General features: G+C 39.6%; 1 protein-coding gene across 2 annotated transcripts in view; it reads right to left on the bottom strand.

The window, feature by feature from the left end:
- Positions 1 to 24004, bottom strand: part of zbtb16a (zinc finger and BTB domain containing 16a) — a 96845-nt gene that overhangs the window by 49089 nt on the left and 23752 nt on the right. For both annotated transcript variants that reach the window (XM_027134115.2, XM_027134116.2), the window contains exon 3: positions 4205 to 4302. In XM_027134115.2, the coding sequence (XP_026989916.1) occupies positions 4205 to 4302 (98 nt within the window). The remainder of the gene's footprint in view (positions 1 to 4204; positions 4303 to 24004) is intronic.

Below are 24004 nucleotides of genomic sequence, written 5' to 3'. Positions count from 1 at the left end.
TCTCTTATTGGCTCTCAAGTGTTTGATCATTTCCAAGAGATGGAAATCCCAGTAGTACCAGTAAAGCCTTCATTGTTCCATACTTCTTACTAACTAATTGATCAGGCTGATGCAAAGCACATCTTGGACATATTCTGTGAAATGGTAGTGCACTAGTTAAGGTTCTAAACTAATGATTCAGGACTGATCTCTGAAAGTTACAGTAGCTCTGGCTATAGCTCAGAAACTTCCTGAATCCCAGACTCTGGGTAAAAGGGTCCACCTATTGATGGTGGATTTCTTTCACGCTTTTTGAGAGAACTTTTTGGTTTTGGCCATAGCCCTTTTTAGGTTATGAAATGTAATGGGTAACACCTAGCCACTGATCTACGGCTTTGACTAAAAAATTAAAACGTCTAAATGTCTATATTAGTAGAATACTTGGCAAAATGTAAAAAGGAAAGGTGATTTAATCACAGAAAATCAGCCTCCCCAAGGTGGAGCTGCTACAGGAACTAGGAACAGTGGACACTGGTGAAGAAGGGCCCTGTAGTCAGAAGTCCAAAATCAGCCTTCTGAGCTAATGAAGTGAGGTCCACTGGCTGGGTCCCTCATGAGAATAGCATACAGACTTAATCAGCCTGGGCCAGACACTCTGGCCTGCTAATGAGCGTGTTCACACGGCCCCGTGAGAGTGTGTCTGCACGTGTTCCTACGTCTGGGACATCCCGTTGCAGGTGATGAGGCAACAGGTTTGCTTTGTTCATGTCAGACGCCAGTTGTGTCACTTTGAGTGCTTTGTCTGGAGGGTTGTTTAGGAATAGCATAAGTGAGACTGCAACAGTGAACAGGTCAGGATGAAGGCTTTCAAGTTCAAGAAAGGAAAACAAAATACCTTAGATAGCGAATCATGGTGAGTTCCATGGCTGTAATCCTTCTGTCAAGTGCTGCCTCTTGTCTCCAGAAAAAAAGCGGGGGAACCTAAATATAACTCTTCTCCAGGCCGATGTGACCCAAGTCTTCCACTGAGCTTTTTGAAGTCACAAGGGGAGCTCATATAACACTAATAGCCCAGCAACACTCCAAATGGCTGAGTCACTTTTTTTTCATTGCTGTGTGCTCTCAGCCCCAGCCCTGAAGCTCCTGGACCATGTTGACCTTAAACTCAGGCAAAAACATTAGCACACGCCATTCCATTATCAGATGCTCAGAGTGGCTTGCTCCCCACCCAAGATTTCCTGCTTGTTGTGCGAGATGTTGCCCACTATGGTCCTCCCTGCGTACAAACACTAGCACAAAAAAATTCTCTGAACTGACACCATAACCACTGCCTTTGGTCAATGATTAGAGAAAAAAAAGACAAAACACTGCTGGGAAAAAAAACTGGCACAAGGTTCACTGTACATACTGTACCCTCGGCAGTGGCAGACAGCCCACACTGGCGCCCTGCCAAGTCTACAATAAAACAAACACAGAGACAGCATGCCCCAGCTGAGCGGCGAGTCGGAGAAAGGGGAGGGAGGAGGAGGATGATCAGGGATGACTGAAATGGTACACCACAATACACACTGCATGGCTAATATCATACATCTTCGCTTTCTCAGGGTTTCTGAAGCTAAAACGTGAACGAGGGAGGCTAAGCCACTTGCCTGTTGTCACTGATAAAAATCAAACCACTCAAAACAGGAAAGATAAAAACAGAAAGTTTGCAATGGAGAAAAAGAAAAAAAAATAAATCAAAGCGCTTCGCTCCATCTCGGCTCCTCTGCCACCTCTCTGTATATAAAAGTGCTTCGACTGAAAGCTTGAGCTTTACACAAGAGCGAAGTTCTCAAGAGCCTTGCTGCTGCAAACACACAAACAAAAAAATAAAGAATCAGGCTAGCGTTGCACGTCAGCTAGCAGGCGATTGCCAAAACTATTTTATTTTTTTTTTATGCACTAAAAATACATTGTCTGGAATGCTCAGTTTTTACAACTGTTAGACTGGTTGTTTCTGTTCCCTTGGTGAACATCTTGCAGAATTAGTTCTCCAAACAAAGGCACTGTTATCGTTATTATCAGAATTCTTCAAATGCCATTAGATTTCTAAACTCCACTGAAGTGCCAATATAGGGGCAAGGCATGTACAGAAGAGAGAGTACTAGAGAGGTACTGTATATTTTTCTACCAAATACAAATAAAATGTACCCTCAGGTACAGCAGTGTTTCTTGATGAACCTTAAAGATGTCACTACATTTTATTCCTTTGACTAAAAGATACACATACGCAAAATTGCTTTTCTAATTTTCAACCATAGAAAATTGATGATTACAAATTTTGACCTGTTTCATATCTTGTCCAAGGTCATTAAAGTAACATTAGTGAAGGTCTGGCTTTATTATTTAATTTATTAAATAAAAAGGTATGTGATTGGCCATGGAGAGGCTCTACTCCATGAACTGTGTTTTTCATACATTTATTACTACAATCTGCTTTTTTCAACATATCTAGTCCAATCCGCTGAAATACTTTTGCTGGACCCACATCTGGAGCCTCCTTACAACCTGTCGTACTGAGAGAACATGGTGTGAGGAGCATGGATAACTGGCTGGTGACTGACACACAGACAGATAGACGGACAGAGAAAGCGAGAGAGGACCAGACACCTGCCTTGGGTGCTAAAGTGGACATTTAGCTTCTGTCTGCACTAAAAATAAAATCGTTTTTCTTAGCCAAGCTGAGAGAGTCTATTCACCCTACATATATAGGGTAAACTGGTGGTGGAGCCACTGAGGTGACAGAGTGGCACGGCCACTAATTAATATAGTAACTCCATATCATAATATTCTGAGGAGGCAAGACATTTCCAGACCACTAGATAAAATAAGTATCTAACAATCATGAGATAATATATTGAGGACATAGTATTTACAGCCAATAAAACTTAATTTTATCTGATGTTTATATTTATGAATTTTATCTTTATATATCGTAAACATGTAACCGACAAATTTTGAACTAATTTTATTAATTCATGGTCATGAGTGATTTAAAAAAAAAAGTATATCGACTTTTTAGAATCCCAATCCCCCGATCCAGCTTTTACAAACTCTCAACATAACAAAGTATACTTTTGTGTGCATAAGAGCACACTGGCTGTGGGTCAGCATGGAACAGTGGATGAGATTCGAAACACTGCTTCCTTGTCTTTATTAGAGTGTCGCTCATAAATGTCAGCACGATGCAGGGTAGCCATCACGAGTAAAGCGCTCGTCCAATATCTCCACAGAGTCGGGTATTGAACATGCATCTTGGGATTTGAGCAGAAGCTAAAATAAACATTAGATATTTCCTTACAGCGGCATTCCTCGTGCTGGGCTGTGTGAGAACTGAATTGGGCGGCCCAGCGTGAAAGGCCATTCATCTCCCTATTTGACGTGGTTTTCAAACATTCATGTTTGAAAAAGTCAATTCTATCTCTCTGTATTGAGATATTGACATTGGAAATACTGAATTAATATGAAGCGACATGACATTAGCTTTGGTTAATAGGGACAACCTGGGCCTGTGTAGTTTTACTACCTGGTCTGATCTCATCTACATGCCTGATTACCATTCCAAAATCAATTACTTGATTAATGTGGTACTTATTATCTCAGGTTCGAGGGGGTTCAGTGTAGACCTTTACTCTGCTCTTCTGTGACTTGGTTTGAGATTTGGCTGCAGCGAGGGAAGATCCCAGAGTGGAGAGGAGTCCCGCAGCGTTTACAGACTCTATATAAACCAGATTCCTTTCGGACAGCAGGAGAGGACTTTACTCTCCTATAAAAAACCTTACCTCCCAGTAAAAAACCCAGCAGTGCAAATAAGCCCCAGTGATATAGGCAGGAGCACAATCAATAGCCTGTGTGTGTGCATTGAATTACATGACTGTTAGGCTAGCTGCTATCACACTGCTGCTGGCACACGCCTCAGTAACCATTTCCAGCATATACCCTGTGAATGCGTGATGCATGAATGAATCCCACACATACCTACGATGCAAATAAGCTTGGATCTAGTCTGGGCTAACTACCCCTACTATTTTTGTACAGTCCTCCTTTTGTTGCATCCATGCAAACATTAGCCTCTTGTGGCAATGTACTATTTCCAGCTCTGTTTTCAGACGAGCTGAGCTATATTTGGCTGTGGATGTACAGGCGGGGAGGCAGGCCCCTTCAGATGCGAGCGGGTGAGTGTTACCTGAGTGAGACAGCAAGTGCATCCTCAGGCGTAGGCTGTCTAGGAAGCGCTTGCCGCACAGCTCACAGCCGTAGGTCTTCATTCCACTGTGCAGCTTCCTGTGGAGAGAGGCAAGGCAAAACAACATCAGCGACGGCTTCACTGTCAGCAGCGTTTATTTAACTCACATAAAGACACGGCGTGCAACACCCGCAAGTACACAATGTACATGATTTGATTAGGGCGCTATGCGGTAAAGACAGAACAGTGTAATTTCACCGCGCAAATGAGACAAGAGGAACCCAGGCAAGTCGGTGACAAAATGGTGCCATGAATGGGAGCAGTAAATTATTAGCCATTGTGAGATAGAGAAACAAAAGCCTATCTACTTTAAACCTTAAAGGGTTCTTTAAAGGGTTTGTCTTTTCAAAAAAATATATGGAAAAATAAGATCGTCCATTACCCAATCAGAAAAACCTGTCAGGGAACCATTTTTAATTTATTTGTAATTCTGACCTCCAATAATACATTCAAATGGCTACTATAGGCACTATAACCAAAGCACAGTAGTCTACACTCTTATCCAAAGAACCCTTAAAAGGTTCTGTGAGGAGTTCTAAACTCCTAATTACATTCTACTTAGATTCTACTTTTTCTCTCTACTTATTTAAAAAAAAAAAAAAAAAAAAAAAAAAAGGCTAAATTTTGAACCTGTGTGGGTTTCCCCAAAGGGAACTCTTACTCCAGATTTATGCAGTTTTATTTATTTATTTATTTATTTATTTATTTATTTTTTTAAAGTGTATAGATTAAATTACCGGTTTGAACACTGACAAAACTGTTCAACGTGACCAGGGGCGGTTCTAGGATTTCATCTTTAGGGGTATTAGCGAGTGAGAATTAAAAACAAGAAGAGTTTTTATATTATATATTATATGACTACATAGTATGCCAAAAGTTATGGTTTTATTAGATGGCAAAAAGTGGATACCAAAATTTTATGCATGATGTAATGATACCAGTCTTGAATCAAATCAGTTCATGTATGTGTGCATTCTCTACAAACAGTGTGTCCAATGAATGCAGTCATTAATGAAAAATATTTAAAAAAAAAAAAAGACAAAGATCAAATCAATAAATGTTATTTTTATTTAGTATTGAATGGATTGTTTGCATTAATATTTTGTTTGTGCTACAACTCTGGTAATAAGAATAGTGACATTTCACTGCTTTTGGTTGCCGTCTTTGCGGCTTTCCGTCGATTAACGTTGTAGATAAATGCCTCCAGCTCTCACTGCACGTGCACGCTGCGAGTACCTGTGCTTCTCCATTCAAATAAAGCAGACAGCTGAAGACGCAATATTGAAAGACTACAACGCACGTGCGTAAAAGCAAAGTAAAAAAAAAATCTATACTGGATCAAACTAATAAATAATTTTCTTTCCCATGTCCTTCATTTTAACATGATTTTTCTTGTTTATTTATGAAAGTAAAAATTATGTTTTTAGTTTTAGGGTGGCTGAGATCACAGACAGGGGAGCTGGAGCCACCCTAAAAAAGGCCTAGAAGCGTCCCTGATCGTGACAGATCTCGGAGCTGCAAATAAACGTTAAAATTATTTTTTTCTCTACGAATTTCTCCAAATCCTGCCATCTGAGGCACGGCTAGCGAGATTTTTTTTTTTTTAACTCTTATGAGCACTACACCATTAAAATGAAAAGTTCTGTGTGATGTATTTGTGTAATTCAAGCAAGACCTTGCATTGACAGAACACAGAGAAAGACAAAATGCTGCTCCACATAATGCCAGATAACATTGAACACTCATTTTATGACTATGTCCATGTTTTTCCCCAAGCAAAAGATGGAGGGAGTCATTTCCTCAACTCACGGCATATAAGGCTCGAGTGCCATTGTTCATTAATGTAGACCTTCAGAGTGAATGAAGGAGCTCTTTATATGTACAGAAACATATAGATGGCCTTTAAGCCGAGATTGTGGATTTACTAAACTACAGGGATGGCTGATTTTCTAATAAAGTACCATCCTCTTTAGATTGAATTTATATACATATGGATGTATTGATGGGGGAAGTCTGTATTTTAGTGGATTAGTGGTCATGTGGCTGTGAAAAAGCTATACACTCGCCTCAGTACAAGCCTAGGTGATCGCTCTGTACACAGTTTAACTTTATGAAACGGAGAGGTGAAGTAATATGAGGACTCTACGTTTCCGGTAAATACAGTGAGTAAACTGTTCAAACAGTTAATAAATAAACCAGTGATAACATTTTTACCATTTTGACTTAAACATCATATAAAAATAGGCTGATCTGAAAGACAGAAATATAGGAATTTAATTCTGACAAAATCCATCCTTGAAAAATTCTTCACAAGTTCAATATTTACTTTTACCTTCAAGACGGACGTTGTATCATTTTTCACCTATGACTTCCTGCCTTCTGCCCTGTGACTGGTGAAAACTTCCCAAGCATTAAATAGGTCCAGATCATTAAAATATTGCATATGAATAGAGATCTTAAAGTATACAAAATCTTTACATATGACTGATGCTGACAGTAAAAGTGATGGGACAAGACAAGCAGAATATCATGAAATAAAATGTCAAAGGAAAATATGTAACATTTAATCCAATACTACTTTTATTGTACTTAGACTCCTGGTACTTAGCCTCTCAATCTCTCTAGACCCTGCGCGATCAAGCTAGCATTAGGATATGTTTTAGACGGTAAACTTTTGCAACTCTGGATAAGGGTGTGCCCCAAATAGGGCATAAATTTGAAAGCAGTACACTTTTTTTGACATGTATCAATGCCAATACAGACAGACAGTATCAGTATTGTTAAATCTAACAAAGTCTATTTTGTATTTTATGTCCCTGTGCTTTCAGAAACGACCAATCAGATCGCCTCAGTGAGGTGATAAAACGATTTGGTTCTTGTTTTCTCAGCACTATGTTGCAGAGTTAATCCAGGCAGAGAGCAGATCCAACACCACTAGACACCTGCCAATATATCTAAGTGTTTAAAGGTAATTACGATTGCAGCAATTAGCATACCGGATTGACCATTTGACCTGTGTGAGGATTAGCCTGAACCAGTGAAGGTCCGTTTGTGTGACTTTCTCAGCGAAGACAACAAAGAACGGCGTATCTGAATCTTTAACCGAGCTAATCATCAGACCCATTGCATCCTCACACAGATAAGCCAAGCAAGAGTCAACACTGAAGGATTACCCAACTTTAGTTAAAAAACAAGTGACTTCCCATAAATGATATGATATTGAGCTTTGTCAGGTTAAACTGGTTTATTGGGCTTATTGTTTTATGGATGCCTTTGCTTAAGTGAGCTGCAGTGGAGCAACAGGCTGCACAAAGTAAGAACGCTGGTGATGCGTTACAAGTGGTGAGCCGAATTAGTTTTTATTAGCATACTTACAGCACGTGGTAATTGTTTCCAGAGTAGTAATTAGCTCATTGTTTGCACCTCGCTGCCAAAAGTATACGTGTTTAACAAGAACCAAAAGACAGGCATCTTCTCCTGTTTCTATTTATTCTGAGAGAATTTTGCAACACATAGCTACAACATGGATTATTAGAGTAAAATGGAGGCTTTTTTATTATTATCTTTTTAACACAAAAGCTCACAGCTGTTGGTTCACTAGAAAGAATACAATAGACAGTAGATTAGTACCACTGTTAGACAGTAAGGTAATATCAAATATTTTATATAAAGAGGGTATAGGATGAGGAGTAAGAATCACAGACACAAACAGAGCTGCTGAAAGCTGATTATACTGGTTGGTCATGCTTCAAAAAAGTGATCAGCAAAAAGGGGGTGCAATTATTTTTTTGTAATGCTGGTGTTTTGGCATTATGAGCTTAGTGCCTAAATTTCTAAAGGATGTGGCAAAAAAAAAAAAAATGAATGAAAAACGGTTCTGGGCACTGAGTAGAGAGAAAGGGAAAAATGCGGTAAATAAACAAAAGAATGAAAGGGGAAAAAATCTGTAACGCGTCCAAAAATCCTGATGGCTGTCTTCTGGATGGGGATTGTGGAGACCCGACAAACAAAGGAAAGAATGAAGCAGCAGAGCCCTTTGGCAAGCTGTAAGTAATTAAAAAGGCCTGTAAACGCCTCCCGGGATAAAGGGCACTTCAAAAGGCAGGCGGGCGAGTGAACGAGTGCTGCACACAAAAACCCGTGAAGGGGGGGCTGGGAAAAGCCATGGGTCCGAGCACCTTTGGGTGCAAGGATGTGCAGCCTGAGTGTACTGTACAATCCACAAAGACTTACTTTATGGTCCTTACTTTAATTCAGAAAGTGCATCCTGCTGCAGGGCCCATGTTTTATCTGAGAACTGACCAAGACCAGAGCAACCAAATGAGGAGATGGACAAGAAAATTGTAATGAAATTTAGCAGATCTTTACCAATATCCAGTTTAAATGATCTGCCTGTTAATAAGATTCATCAAGTGTACTCTAACTTTAAGTTAGGATGACCCTCTTGACCTGGAGATGAAGGTGGAATGAAAAAAGAATAGAGTTAAGGCCTGTGAACTTTACCCAATACTACTTGTATTTTCCGTTTTACTTGTATACACCCCCCCCCCAACACACAAAGACACACACACCACACAGACACACACACACCACACAGACACACACACCACACAGACACACACACCACACAGACACACACACCACACAGACACACACACACACACAGACACACTCTTTCGTATGTGTGAACTGTAGCAGCTCCATTTCCCCTCAGGTCTCTCAACCAGCTGTGCTTTTAATTTGCTACAGAAACTGTAGATAGCTTGCTTATGTATGTGTGTGTGTTCTTGCTAGATAAAGAGATGGCGAGCAGAACGACGAGTGCTTGAAAACAGACCGACTGTAGTCATTAAGGAAGCCGATATAAAACTCTCTCAAGCCATTTACTCAGTTAATAAGCGACTTTGTCCGACAGCGAGTTTTGACAACTGCAATAAATTTCAAATTTATGTCAACAAAACATATGCTGAACACCTCATTTCAGAGGCGGCGTGGCGTGTTGGCTCGTAAATCAGGGCCGTGTTTGAAACCCGAGTAGATTACGGGGGCTGTGTTATTGAGTTGTTGCAGCTTGGCCCATATAAATCTGAACTTTCTCACTCTGGAGTAGACCCTGCACTGTCCATCATTCCTGGGAGCTCCCTGTCATGAGGGCCTGCTCGCTTCCTCCCAGCAGGATGGTGCTGTTGGAGTTGCTTGGCTATTCTGCTGCTCCGCAAGCCACGCACAAACACCAACCGGTCGGAAACACCCCATTAAGTATCAGATGGGACCGAATGACTTCGCCTCCCCTCAATAAAATGGTGCCTCAAAAAAGGACCAAAACACCCTAACAAAAATTAACTGAGGGAGACAAAGCTGTATCTCTAAGCAACTATAAACCATGCTCCATTGTCCATCGTCTATCATGCTTTGCCTCGTCCTTTGTCCCTAACTGATCCTGACAACTAAAATTCTTCTCTTAAAACACTGGATAATGATTCTGAGCTTAACAACTTTTACAACATTTACATCTAGGGATGAGATAAATATACTATAATTATATGCAAAAATGAAAGAAACTGTTAATAATGTTGATTTTTAGTTTGTTTTCAGTTTGTAGCAAAGCACAAGCGACACATTAATACTGATAACTATTGAATAATTAGGAAATAAATTAGTGGTTATGGCATTTCAACTGACTGTAATTAAACCTTTATATACACGTTTATTTCAAAATATAATATGTAGTTTGTGGAATATCTGAACTGTTTTGTCAATAAATAGCTTAATTTGTTAAACACAACCAATTAAGGGAAAATTTGCATGTGAGCTGATATTTTATAAAAAAATTTTGATGGCAATTGTGAGTTGCCTTTTAACCTAATTCATTTAGGCCATGTCTATGCAATGACGATGCGGGGGAACATTTATGGTCGTATGGGCCGAGGGGGTTGGTCAGGGGTATGGGCAAGTGGGGCAAAAAGGCAGCGCATGAGAACGGCAAAATCCGCAGCGTGCAGGCTGCCAGACCTCCCATTCAACAGCCTTTGCTAGATCCCACTCATGCCTTTTAAAAAGCATGCAGCTCTGTGTGTGCAGTCGGATTATGGTATTTGTTAAGAGAGGCCTAACAATGCAGAGAGTGCCACAGAGAGAGAGTGAGAGAAAGAGAGAGAGAGAGAGAGAGAGAGAGAGAGAGAGAGAGAGAGAGAGAGAGAGAGAGCAGAGGGTGGGAGTATGAGGGTGTTGTGAGAGAGGGAGCAATCTGTCAGTTCATCGTGTTTTTGGCTCTTAATAGAGATCTCAGTCAGGTGTTGACACCATGCTGCCAAAACATTACCATAATGATGATTAATGCTAATTGACTTTTCTATAGACACCCTCTTGAAGATGACCGCTCCACTGACCTCTCCAATCAACAAAGTATGCATGAAAATGATAAAGAAGAAAAATAATCAAAAACCAGTAGAATAACAACTTATGAACCCCGGGCACCTGCAAAAGGTACACTATATACTGGGAAATAATAACCTCCATATCATGATGACGTGTGCTTGTCAGAGATACTGCAATATATTAATTAATACGCTTTTAGATTCCTGATTCTTATTGGTTAGAAGGTTCTAACAGGAGTTCAGGTTTATACTTATAATGCACATAAATAACTTTCTTTTGGACATTTTACGTAACCGGAAAACAAAAAGTTCTTATTGTTGATATGATGGAGTCTTCTATGAGGAGCATTTGTTTAGCTTGCTATGGAAGGAAAAGGAGTCTGCGAGTGTAACGGTCAGAAATAAAGTATCGCGATGCAGGAAGACACGTTTTGTGGTTTCTCAGCAGCATCACTTTCACTGCAAGTTGTTTTGTTTTGTGTTTTTTTTCCCCATTTCCAATGACTAAATGTTATAGTTGCTGTAATGTAAGTGATAAGAGGAAGTGACTTCTTGTGCAAAATGTAACAATAAATAGATATAAATATGACAAGTCATTCTCCAATAAAGAAATAGGTTGGTGTTATGCTAAAGGTTGTTGTGTAAGGGAAATAATTATCTTCAGAAACTCCTTTCCTTTTTGTCTTTTATAACAGCATGCCCCATTATATTTTATTCTGTACATAACAAAAAAAAAAAATCATAAAATAAAAAAAAAACAAGGAAACTCGAAGCATTATATGATAAAGTTTTATACTGAATGTGTAAAACCATAAAAGATAATGACAGAAAAGTAAATTACATTCCCATTTGTTTGTCCACATTAAATTAAAGCATTTTTTATAAATAAATCAGCAATTCTGTTTTGCTTGTAGTTCTTTAGTAATCCTAATTATTGTGATCCATATTGTGTCCGAGTGACATCTGAGATTTTGCTCAGATCTCTTTTCTCTGTTGTGCAGAGATACAACAACAACTGATACAGAGCAGGAATGTTGAACGTTAAAGGTCAAGTGCCCCGATCCGTAGTTTTTACTTTTTGAGTTTATATAAAGTCATAAATGGCAATAATGTTAAAAATAAACATGATAAAGTTTCATCGCGGTGTTTACGCCTCGCTCCTCCAGCTAGCTTCACTAACTTTGCAGCAGCTTGGTTTTATTTTCCACAGTCGTGCTAGAGAGGACCAGTGAGTCCCCAGTCCTTTCCACCACATTAGGAGTGAATGAGGCAGTCAAAAGTGAATCAGATGGTGGAGAGAAGAAAGAAAAAAGGACAAAAAAAATCCAACAACAACAAAACACCAGCACCAGTGCTACGACTGAATTTACCCTACAATTACAATGTTTATGAGGCCTGCTATCGCTATGTTTACAACAAGATTGCGGAAGCATGATGTAGATAAAATATCATTCTTGAATATATTGCATCATACTGCACTTAGGATGTGCCTTGCACTTAATCAGTGCACATGATACAAAGCACTGCTATAATACAGTTTATGGCTTTATGACCGCTTTGGTATCATGTAGATGGTGTGATTCGTCCAAACGGAAAAAGCTGATTTGGAGAATTTGGGAAAGGATTCATGTCAGGATATTCAAAGCAAATCATAAAATAATTTAATGATTCCTCTGAGCGTTTTACGATCTATAACATCAGTATTGTTAACTGGAATATAGATTAAATTAACTGGGAAGTAAACATATGCTATATACTGTATATAAGTAAAAAAAAAAAAAAAAAAAAACTACACATATAATTAGAACTGATGGAAACACCCCCCCACTATAAAATACATATGTATTTGCTGAAAGATGAAAAAATAGTTTACGGCATATAAATACCTTGTAGGTGATATACAGCTGACTTTTCTTGCACAGCTGATTCATTTGTCTCTAATGTTTCAGAATTATTTCAAAGAAAAATTTAAATAGATAAATAATTACATCATTTCAGACTGTGCTGTTCGCCAGTGATTCATTTTTAAAATGAATTCTGAACGACATATTGTACTTAGACATTTAAGGTTAAATGAAAAGAAGTTAGTTACTTCATATCTAATATTAATGCAGCAATAAATGGCATCTTTTCTTTTTTTTTTTCCCTAAGAAGTTCAAAAAACAGCAGCACCTTGTCATGTTACTGAGAAAGCACAAAGCACAAAGTCTTTCATCTTGAAAACAGTTACATAGCGTTGACACTAGAGACACTTTCCGAATTTGTTACATAAACGTCATCTTACAGAAAACATCATCATATCAAGGTTTTTTTTCTTTGTAAAAAACAAAAACAAAACTGTCGCTTTTTAAATCCGTTTTTTATTAGTATGGTTATTTACATCTACCATCCAAGTACCTGTGAATTAGCTGTTGCTACACAAACGATAATGTATCTGATAAACTAACAATCAGATTTGGAGCAATCAGATTTGTGAATTGAAAAGTGCTGTGTAAATAATAATAATACTAATACTACTACTAATAATAATACTGGTTTAATAGCAGCATAAGTACAAAAGCTATTTCAATTCACCTTTGGAAATATTTCCTGTGCAAAGTGAGCTCGTCATGCGGTCCGCATATTTTAAATGCTCCGACAAATCTGTTGTCAGACACACAACATAATATAGGAGCACTTTACCCAGCACTACATATAAACCTGTAATGCAACACATTGATTAGATTCATAGTGTGTGCGCTTTTAAGAACATGTGATGATAAAAGTCACATCAGACATAAAGGAATCCTTTGACTGACAAATGAAATATTATGACTGATGGGTTTTCAGCGTCTACCGTCCCTGCCTTTCTGTCCATCCTTTGTCTCGCGATCCTTCTCCTTTCCCCCCTTTTCTCAGCCCTCCCCCAGTAAAAACGTATCAAACGGCTAGGCAAGACTCAGCGGTGCTGGTTGTTTATTAGTGCGCCGCCTCGCACATATCAATGACTCAGGCCGCTGTCCCCGCGGCGCGACGTTCATATGAATTCCAGCCACACTCGCACAGGCTGCAGACGCGTGCTGAGCATAACTGAGTAGCAGCGAGAACGGAAGCAGGGGGGAGAGAAGAAAAAAAATAAATAAAAAAGAGAGACGGCGTCTTTGTTATGACACAGCCAGAGCTCTTATTCAGAACGCACACACACACATTAATATACTCACGGCTCGCTTGTACGCTGGGTGACAGATAAGGATAGGCAACGTTTTTATAGGCTGTATGTTACATTGTGTGAGTAAAAGAAGAAATGGCACGATATCAAAGCCTTGAAGAGGATGTTATTCAAGGCACCAGGCTGAGAAACAGCGACGCAGACACATCCAATTATCAATGGATGGTGAATAAGGAGGAGGTTTTACAGTGCGTGGAGGAGGTTATCAATAAGACATGGCCTGTTTTTCAGAGAAGTCTGTCTGACTGTCTGTCTGTCTGTCTCATTATGTCATTTGCTGGGAGTTAAAGGAAGCGGTGCTGCCCTGGTGCATCTCCTATAAGAAAGGCCTCTTCAGAACAAGACAGTGAAGGTGTATTGGGGAAATTGCTGTGTTGAACAAAGCTCAGCTATGTTGTCCACGGGAGTGACACAACACTCCTTTCATTATAGCCGCAAAGCCTCTTTTCAGTAGAGTCAACAGGCAGAAAACACAAGAGCTCTGTCAGGACCTGGGCTTAACGTAGCTCTCTCCTAATTGTGCTACCTGGAAGAGAGAGAAAAAAAAAAAGAGAGAAAGAGAACGAGAGCGCCAGAGATGCGTTTCCCCTACTAACCCACAATTTATACCTAGAGTCGCTTCAGCTTGAGGATAGGATTCTCTGCTAATGCCTCTTTCGCCTACAGCCATTATGAGGCGGCTTCTGCCATTAACCTCCGGACTAGCAGGCGCTCGCTATGATCGGTACATTTTCCAATATTGGAGCGTTTAAGATTATTAATGGGGTTCTCTCTCACCAGATCTTATTTCTAGGTCACTTGTTTGCAAATATTTCAAGCCTGTGCTTAACGATTAGCCTGTTGATTGGGCAGCTTGGGATGCCTGCAGCAACAGCTGTGGAAGATAATGGACAGCGGGGGGAAAAAAAGTAGACTTAAAAGAGAGGAACACCTCAGGATTAAAAAGGTGTAGTCTGGGCATAAATTTATAAATAAACAAACAAACACCACAAACACAAAATGTACAGCAGTTCTCTGTGGGAGTTCTGTAGGAGAGAATGCTTTGTCTGAGGAAAACAGCCAGACTGGATTGATTTGTCTTTATGGATCAACCTTGATGAGGTGAAAAGCATCTAAAAACGCACATCATGTTGCACTTTGAAGCAGATAAGCTACAAGAGCAGAAGAAGAGCACATCGGGCTTGAGGATACAATGGAGCTCAAAATGGGACGTGATTTTTGCATTGTGTTTCTGCCACATGATTTGCTGAAAGCACCATTTTTATTTTATTTTTTTTAAATGAGATGTACAGGTTTTCAGTGAGTGTATACGTTCGAGTGTACAAGTCGATCAGCACCTGCATACTGAGGAAGAAATTAATCTAAAAATATAAATACAAACTACAGGTTTTTAGCTCTGTAAATGAAAGTGTTCTATTGTCGAAGACCGCATCAGAAATTCGGATCAGTGTGTGTGCGGTTTAGACATTAAACGACTAGAAGTTCGAAGCTTCCGTTAATTGTTAGTAACAATTTGTAACTTGAAGGCTAAATAAATAAATAAATAAATAAATAAATAAATAAAAAAAAATGAGCAAACTACAGAACCCAAACATATCTTCACTTTATTATCTACATTTAAATTACATTTTTGAGCAAACTATTTCTTTAACTGTCATGTTTAAGCTTGCTAACTTTTTTCCCCTTCTGCTTTGTACCTAATAACACAGACGCTTTCCATATCCGAATATAGCGCTGTTTTTTCCCCCACCAGTTTCTTACGTTCTTGTTTTCTTCCGCTTCCATTTGCTAGTCGTCAGATCAACGAGGTTAAGCATGTGCGAGCACTCTGCTGCTCTACAAAAAGCTCAAGACAAGAGTTCCCTCTCTGCCATGCATTATTCATTGGCATCACCTTCAATCGGGTGGCAGAAACCTCAAGGATGCCTAACTTTATTTTTTTTTTTGTTTTTGAAAAAAGACGGCACACTCCATGTCCTGTATAATTTATTCCTGCCTCAGACAGAATGAAATATTTTGGGTCCTCTTACGTGTTGTAGCTTTTATCTGCCAAGATGCCTTTCTTCCTGTTCTAACAAGCAAGCACCTGTTACATTAATAAAGATGAAACCCAATAACAGTCATGTACACGGTGAATATGTAAAAGTTAAAATGTTATGGAGAGAGAACGTCGGCATCATGTCGCAGATGTTGTTTATCATTGGGAAAAACATTGCACCATCATATCGCTTTGTGTCATCAGTATCACCACCTGGTACGACGTTCACTGTAAACAGCCGCGGCTCGGCTCTCTGGGCAGCAGTACAAGAGAGCGAGGCTTGCACAGACCAGTTGACAAGGAGGTGATTATTTGAGCTTTGGCTGCAGCTCTCAAAATATTATGCAACGACTGGAGATTGATTTAGCCCGAAAGGAACACGGCTCAATTACTCTGAGTGGCAAAGACAGGCGTGAGCTGATCAGTGGGATTGTGTCATGCTGGTTATTGAGATGGGATAAATAACGGGTCTTGGGTTGATTCCATCTTTCATGATGGTTTGCAGTTTGAATCTTTATTCCTGTAGCGATAAAAAAAAATCCACACAAGCTGCTTCGATTCCAGGGTTACATTCACACCACAAGCCTAAGACCTAAATTTTTCACTTTTTGCCTACTTAATTACTACAGGTCACACTCCTAGACTAACACACACACACACACACTCTCATCATTGACATTATTAAAGCAGCTAATTAATGCTATACCTGCTGCTAAATATATCCTTAACCTTATCTCTTTTTTTTTTTAGTAAATAAATTATGTTTTACTAACAAAAAAGTTATTTTCTTCATGGGACCTGCCAAATGTCTCAACCATGTCAAAACGGTCTGATATCCCCAGCCGTCACTCACTGACTAGCAATTGCGAACCTAAAGTAGTTTTTTTATGTTAATATGCAGTAACATTAGCCTCGTGAGAGCATCTTGTTAGCTTATTTACTATCCGACTTTATTTTATAGACTGGTTGTAGGGAAGAAAGCCAGTTAGCTATTTAGCGACTTCTGTTTAACTAGCGCAATGAAAACACCTCTGGTACGAGCAGGTTGTAACACCAACCAGCTAGCTTTACTTTATACCATATTTCATGGCACTATTAGCTAGCTTAGCTATTAATGTTTAGCTAGCAAATGTCAACAACAAGCCCTTGATGAAATGTTAAGAGTTCGAGTATAACAGTTAATTAGCTTTAAATAATTTTAAAGTTTTTAAATGAAAAATTGGATCATATCGCTGACATCAGCCTGGAGTCCTGGAGGGACTGATCTTGGATTTCAGCACCACATAAGAAATCTGAATGAATTGAATGCCTAGTTTTGGGTTCACTCAGTTATGGGGAAAAAATAACTCATCTAAGGTGAGCCATCTGCTTAGTCATGGTGTCTCGGGTGCTCCTTCTGCACAGCAGTGAAACCTAAGATTGCAGTAAACAAGGCACAACTCTGAGTAACCCTGCTCACTCGCTGGCTTCCAAACAACTTCTCATCCATATCACAAAAGGAGCAGAAAAGAAGACAGGCGCAGTGACTTAACCAGAGATGTGAAACCCCTGCATGCTAAAAACAGAGACAAGAACAATGGAGAAAAAGGAGAGAACGAGAGTACACAGGGCCTTGGGTCATGCAGGAATGTGTGCTGGATGCAATTTCTGCTGTACATAATGCTATTGGCTTTCATAGACATTTAATGTCACCCTGCCTGGTTGTCTGGTGGTATTGTGTCACCACTGTGCTGCGTTTTATAGAACAAACCCACTTTTCAGTTCAGTAAACTGCATTAGAACAACGTGAGGCAAAGTTTCACTTATTGCATGAACAAGACGGTTAAATACAGGACAACTGTTGATGGCTTTCAGACAACACCTATTAGTATTATTAAGAATAAACCAGAGCATGCACTAGCGTATCTTTCCCACTTTTGTCGCAATTTCCGCAAATTCACTTGTGACCGTTTGCCTCTGGCTTTGAGAAAACATGAAGCTGGATCTTTCTGTAATTCTGCTCAAGCTAAATTGCTGCACACATGCGCTCACAGACACCCATGATTGGCGAGTGTACCCCTCATTGTCAAAGAAACCATCCTTCCTCCTGAAAAAGCACGGCTAATGTCACTGGTTTTGGACTGTGATGCCTGTGGCACGAGGAAATAAATGAGCAATGTCTGTACGATGGTGCTTTTTATCTTCCAGTCCTCTTAATAGCCCTGGTTTGGCATTTTCTCAAATAGCCAAGATCTGAAAAGATTTTCCAGGTAAGCGCTTGATAAAATACAACAATCTGTTTTTATGAGGTGGAAAACGTCAATCTAAAGCTTTTGTTTATCCTGCAGATTGATGGATCAACCATATGGGCAAAAACAAGCCAAACTATCTCTTTTGCGATATAATTGAGCAGATTTAATCGTGATATAAAATACTATGCAAGAGCATATAATGATCACATCGTTAAAAAACGTTAAAAACTGATGCTAATAATTTAGATTTTGCAATTTGTAGAAATTTGTGTAGAATCCAGTCTCTACATTTTTTTTTTTTTTTTTTTTTTGAGACGTTTGCTCCGTTTTTTTTTTTAAACAACATAACCTGGACCCCTTCCATGGCACATGCTCAGACCTCATCAACTTCAAGTTAAACCTTAAAAGTGGTCTCAGATCACTGTAGAAAGAGCTAGCAGCTGGAGAGCAGTAATGGGAGGTGAGTCAGGTCCAGGACTGGGTCTCTGCGACTCTGGAATGAGCGCCTAAAGAGAAATCAATATGGGTTCTGACTCAGCCACACTCCATCTTTCTTCGTGGGGCGGAAATCAAAACAGACTTCTGTACAAAACTAATAACTATCAGAGGCACGGCAGCCGGGGAGGACTTGTCACTTCAGAGCTGGGTGGCTTGCTGGGAGAGAGGAGGAGAAAGAAAAATGCGAGCGAGCCTTTTGATTACAGCGCCTTTCTCTCTCACACTCGCAAACACACCCCATCACAGAGGGGTCACGTTAAGAACACGCGTGCATCCATTGGGTGCAGGTACGCAGTGAACAGGCAGACACCGGGAGGCCTTTAGGAAGCCTTTTAACTCCTAATTCCTTCTGTCATAATACATCACACCCATAAGAGCACTGGCAGAGCGTGTACAACAGGCTGCTCCACAAAGACATATAATCCTACATGACTCCTCACCCGGCTAAACATGTTGCCGCAAATCTGAGAACAGGCGACATCCCGAGATGACAAAACGCTGCTGGCGGCCAATACCGCAGCGCTCCTTTTTCACTGGCTCTAAAAACTTGGGAGAACATTTAAAGTCAATCATTTGCTCCATGCATCATAGGGATTATGAATAAAACATGGAGGTGAGGGAGAGAGACAGAGAGCAGCAATGGCTGCCCAGCGTCACGCTGCACTCTGTCCCAATAGGTGTCAAGTCTTTCAGCAGATGCACGCGACAAAAGAGTAATTAATAGCCCAGCGGCAAGCTCAAGAATCCCCGTGCCTCAATATGTCTTCATTTGCTGTGCAGCAGGATGGAGCTTTCTGCGGGCCATATTTCTCCTCAATGTGCCCATCAACTACACTCATGGTGGAGATGCAGCTGATTTGGATTCAAGATGTTCTTGTACACATTATTACTACAACATACAAAAAGTTCTTGGACTTTGCTCTGTATACTTTTACTTGCTGGATATTCCACAGTTTTATTCAGTTCTCAAATCTGATTAGTGTTGCTCAGTTGTCTGTGTCTCATTCTTTCCTGAGTACTATGACAACCTGTGTTTGTGTTTGTGACTTATTTGCATCTTTGAAAGTAAAAAACAAAAAAACATAAGAGGATAAGTGAAAGCGTGACAGTTAATAACGAATGCAACAAGTTGAAAAAAAAAAAAAGTATTCTTTAGTTAATATTAATAAAAATTTTTAAAAAATTGGCACATTGCTGTGGAATACGAGAAATAAAACACTTAGGACATGATCTTCCATTATCTTCATCTTGATTATTTTCCTATAACCTACATGTTTTGTGGTGTTTTATTCATCATTTTCCCACATGGAATATATCCCTCACGTCCTTGAAAGCGTTTTGAAAAAGCACAAATCAAAAGGAGATTTACAGAAACAAATCACACACATTAAAAACAAAAAAATCGCCTCATTTTTTTTTCTTCTTCTAGTTTTGACATGAAACCGTTCAAAATCTCATTCCATAGCATGACAAATTTATAAGCCAATATTACTCAACCTTAAAGGAAATCCCTCAAGGAAAAGAAAAAGAGAGCAGCGTTTCCTTGAATATATGCCTTAAGTAAAACAGTAAGACAGATCGCTCTCCCACTTGACAGCCGAAATGAATTTGTTGTGAGGTCTGACAGCCTTCCTAAATATATTGCTCCATGTATCATTGCATTCACATAGAATACAGGCGGCTATTATGTGCCGAGATAAACGCCTTGATCCGAAAGTTGCAACAATATTCCGACTTCTCACCTCCGAGCCATGCTTCCCCCGGGGTAGAAATGAAACACATTCATTGTGACTAAATGGGACTGCGATGTTCTGTTCATCTTAAACGGCTTAGCTGCTCTTTTATTATTCACGACATAATCTTTTGTATAAATTCAAGATAGAGTTACTCCTACCCCAATGAAATTACACATCTAATAAAGACTTATAGATACAGAACTGTACAGCACTACAGGGCTACGGAATATGATAACATGATATCAGTATCATGTTAAATTATGTTCCCAATCCTCAATTATGTTACTCCATGTTAGCTGACTGGACATTAAAATCCATTTCTACACCAATTTATCCTCACACCACTTAAGAGGTAATTTATTTCTGCAATGTCATTTGAATGAACAGTAATTAAAGTTGGAAACCGCAGTTGTTTACTGGGATATTTTAACAAAATGCACTAGCATTTCTCTCATGTGTTAGCAAATGGAAATAATGTTGTTCATATGGTGAAGCGCAAAAATGCCATATTGCCCACTCCTACTGTGCTATAATTGAATTTCTAACTTGACTTTCCGTCTTTTCTTACTTAACCAGCTCCAATGTAGCACGCTGTAGAACGGATATCCGACACGCTGCTCTCGCCGGTGGGATTACAACTTAGCGCTGATGGTATTTAGAGCTTTCTGCAATCTCTGGAGAGGCGAGGGTCAAACGATGCTTTTTCACGAGCTGCTGCTGTAAAGTCTCCTGCCTGCTGCATTTAAATCAGCATTTTAACAAACGTCCCCGAGATTCTCGCCCAAAGACCCCCTTGGCACACCTCCTCGAGACAAGCAATTTGCCGTTTCTGTTGTTTGCTTGACCTAGAGAAAACAATTTCAAAGGGTCTTTTTGTGGCTTTAACAGCTCGGCTGTGCAGGTAAGCACCGGGCAGCTTTTACCCCCACAAGATGAATTGGTGAGCTGTCGGCTGGAGACAGGCCGAGTGCTTGTGTTTCTGTAATGGGACACTGGAAGTGTCTTTGATTAATGAAACAGCGATACTGAGCTGTTAGGAAGCCTTTCTACTGAAAGAACGATTGAGACGTGGATACGTGCCGACAGATGTAGAAGCACGGCTGGACTCAGCAGAAAGAGAGCGCACAAGGATGCTTTAGCTCGAGAGCCGAAGCTGGAAATCGGGCCTCAGACACGTTCCGGCACCCAAACGAGTCATTAACGAGCCAGACTTTCTACTAATGATACACGCGCTGGGAGATGCTACACACTAACCACCCGATCGTTAGGAGCAGCATAACGATCATATTTATCTACAAAGGAGAAACAAAAGAAAATGCTGTTTATGTCTTCTCCTTTTCAGTGACATGGAATTAAACCTTTTTTCCAAAGCGTATGTTGCCCCGTTTTTGTTTTTCTAAATACATTTGTTCTGTCTTTCATTTAAAATCTTTTCCCTACTGGCTTAAATCTCAAACCTCAAAAAAAAAATTGCAACACACTCATCCAAACATGCCTTATTCAAAGCATATTGGAAAGGTTTTTTGTTTATATGGTTTTTTAAAAAAAAAAGCCCAACAATGTGAAGTTTCAGATACAAGAACGCTTTTGTGGTGCTGTCACAAGGCCAAGTTCTGTTCCAGCGTCTAGAGAAACTGCCTCCGAAAGAGGAACAATTCAGTCAAGCGAGTTTTTTCCATTTTAAAAACTTTCAGCATAACATGCATGTGTAAATTGATTATCTTTTAATAGGAAAATAAAATATAAGAATGGGTTGACATCATTGGGCTGTTTGCTGTCTGTGCGTTTATTGGGGAACAGTATTAACTCGCTTTGGAGAGCTGATTAGCTATCCTGAGATGACATTTTAGGGGAGACCGCATAATGATTAAAGCCTTTTTTCACCATGCTTTCCTTATAAGACATTTTAAACACTTCACGCAAAATGGTTCAAGATGGGTAAAAAGGACTGAAAGCGATTTATTAAAAAACGCAGATGCCAATACAGAAGGTTTTTTTTTTTTAATGATTCAAATCTTTTGTAGGAGCGTCGATGCTCCGCCTCCCAGGGTGGCCGAGCCACGGACTGGATCGTTTCGGGATGCATGGAAGAAAGGATGTTTATGTTCACGTTGTTTCCAGGCTATGAGCCTTCCCGAGGGAGCGCATTCCTCACCCAAAGCATAACTAAAAGGTATGTGAACCATCTGGACAAAGCCACTGGTCACAATGCCCCTACACACCGAACGCAAAGAGGCCTTTCTTTCACCGGCCAGGACCTTGATATCTATCTGCTCCGGAGGGGTCAGCCATCATTTCCACCGTTATCAAATGTGCTTGCTTGCTTTTCTTCACCCCAACCAGAGTGGCTTGTACTGTACCGAATGGTCTGTTAGTTTCAAAGGGTATTCCAGTTCATGTGAATCCACTGGTTACGCTGACGAGATCAATATAAAATTTCTCCAACTTGAAATCTAAGCTCTGATTGGTCGAAAAGAAATGTTCTATTAACATTCATTACAACAAATTTCAGATTTTTATCCATTTATTCTAACACTACACTAAGTAATCTAAATTTAATAGTAAATCAAATAAAATAAGATGTTTTTTTTAACAAAAGATGTGGTAAAATCTTCCTTTGTTAGCATTTTTGAAGGAGTCTCCAATGTCAGCACATTTCTTTCAGACTTGTTAATTGGCGATAAATACAAACATTTAAATACAAGTCTAATATTAAGCTTGAATTTTTATATTATATTAATCTTAACATTAAATGTTACAGCATACAGATAAAAATGATCATACATTGTTACCAAACAACTGCCAAATTTCTGTGGTGTAAGAGGAATAAAACATTAAGGATATATGAACAAAAACATATCTGACTTAAGGTCTGGCTGTAAAAACTGGCTGTGTTGCTGTGCTATGGTTTGATGCAATGTTACTGTAACTGGAGTAACTGTAATCAGCTTATGTTGTATTCTTCCTTGCCTATAATATGCAAGTGATATTACGGTCATGAAAGAACGACAGGATATTAAACCTCAAATGGGCAACCGATAAACTAAAAATCTGCCCTAAATATCATTTATTTCCTCAGTTTTTGACACCCTTGATTTGTTTACTATAATTGTGCTTTTAGGCAAACTGACATTGATCATTATTTCTATTCTGTGGATGAAGGGAAACCTGGATCACGAAGTGGGCTGAAGCCTCTAAAAAAGGAGCAGATCATTCACCTGCACCGCTGTTTTCCCTCTACTTTTAGACGCTCACTACTTATCGAGGGCGATGAGGACGTGCCCCCACACACTTGCGTACGTTCACTCTCTCTCTCACACACACACACAAACACAATCACGAGAGACCTCACACCCAGTCAAAGGGGGTTTAATAGTGCTGTGGCTAATAAAGAAGCCAGATTTGATAATCAGCTCAGACAGTCCATTTGCAAATAAGAGCCTCTAATTAATTAATCAATGTGCATTTCAACGACTGTATTGTCAAGAGCAGTCAAGAGCGGTTTGCTCATACGCCAGCTCTCTATTTTCACAAAACTGTCTTTTATAACTCTAGCGTAAAGGACAAAATTACCCTTATATGCAGGAACATTTCCCCCAATAATTGCCTTAAACCTATAATTGCCTGTAAGCACTTAAAAAAAACCTGCATT

Source organism: Tachysurus fulvidraco, chromosome 21, assembly GCF_022655615.1.
Source record: "Tachysurus fulvidraco isolate hzauxx_2018 chromosome 21, HZAU_PFXX_2.0, whole genome shotgun sequence".
Lineage (NCBI taxonomy): Eukaryota > Metazoa > Chordata > Actinopteri > Siluriformes > Bagridae > Tachysurus > Tachysurus fulvidraco.
The sequence above is the reverse complement of the archived record's forward strand: the minus strand, read 5'-3'. Positions and strand labels throughout refer to the sequence as shown.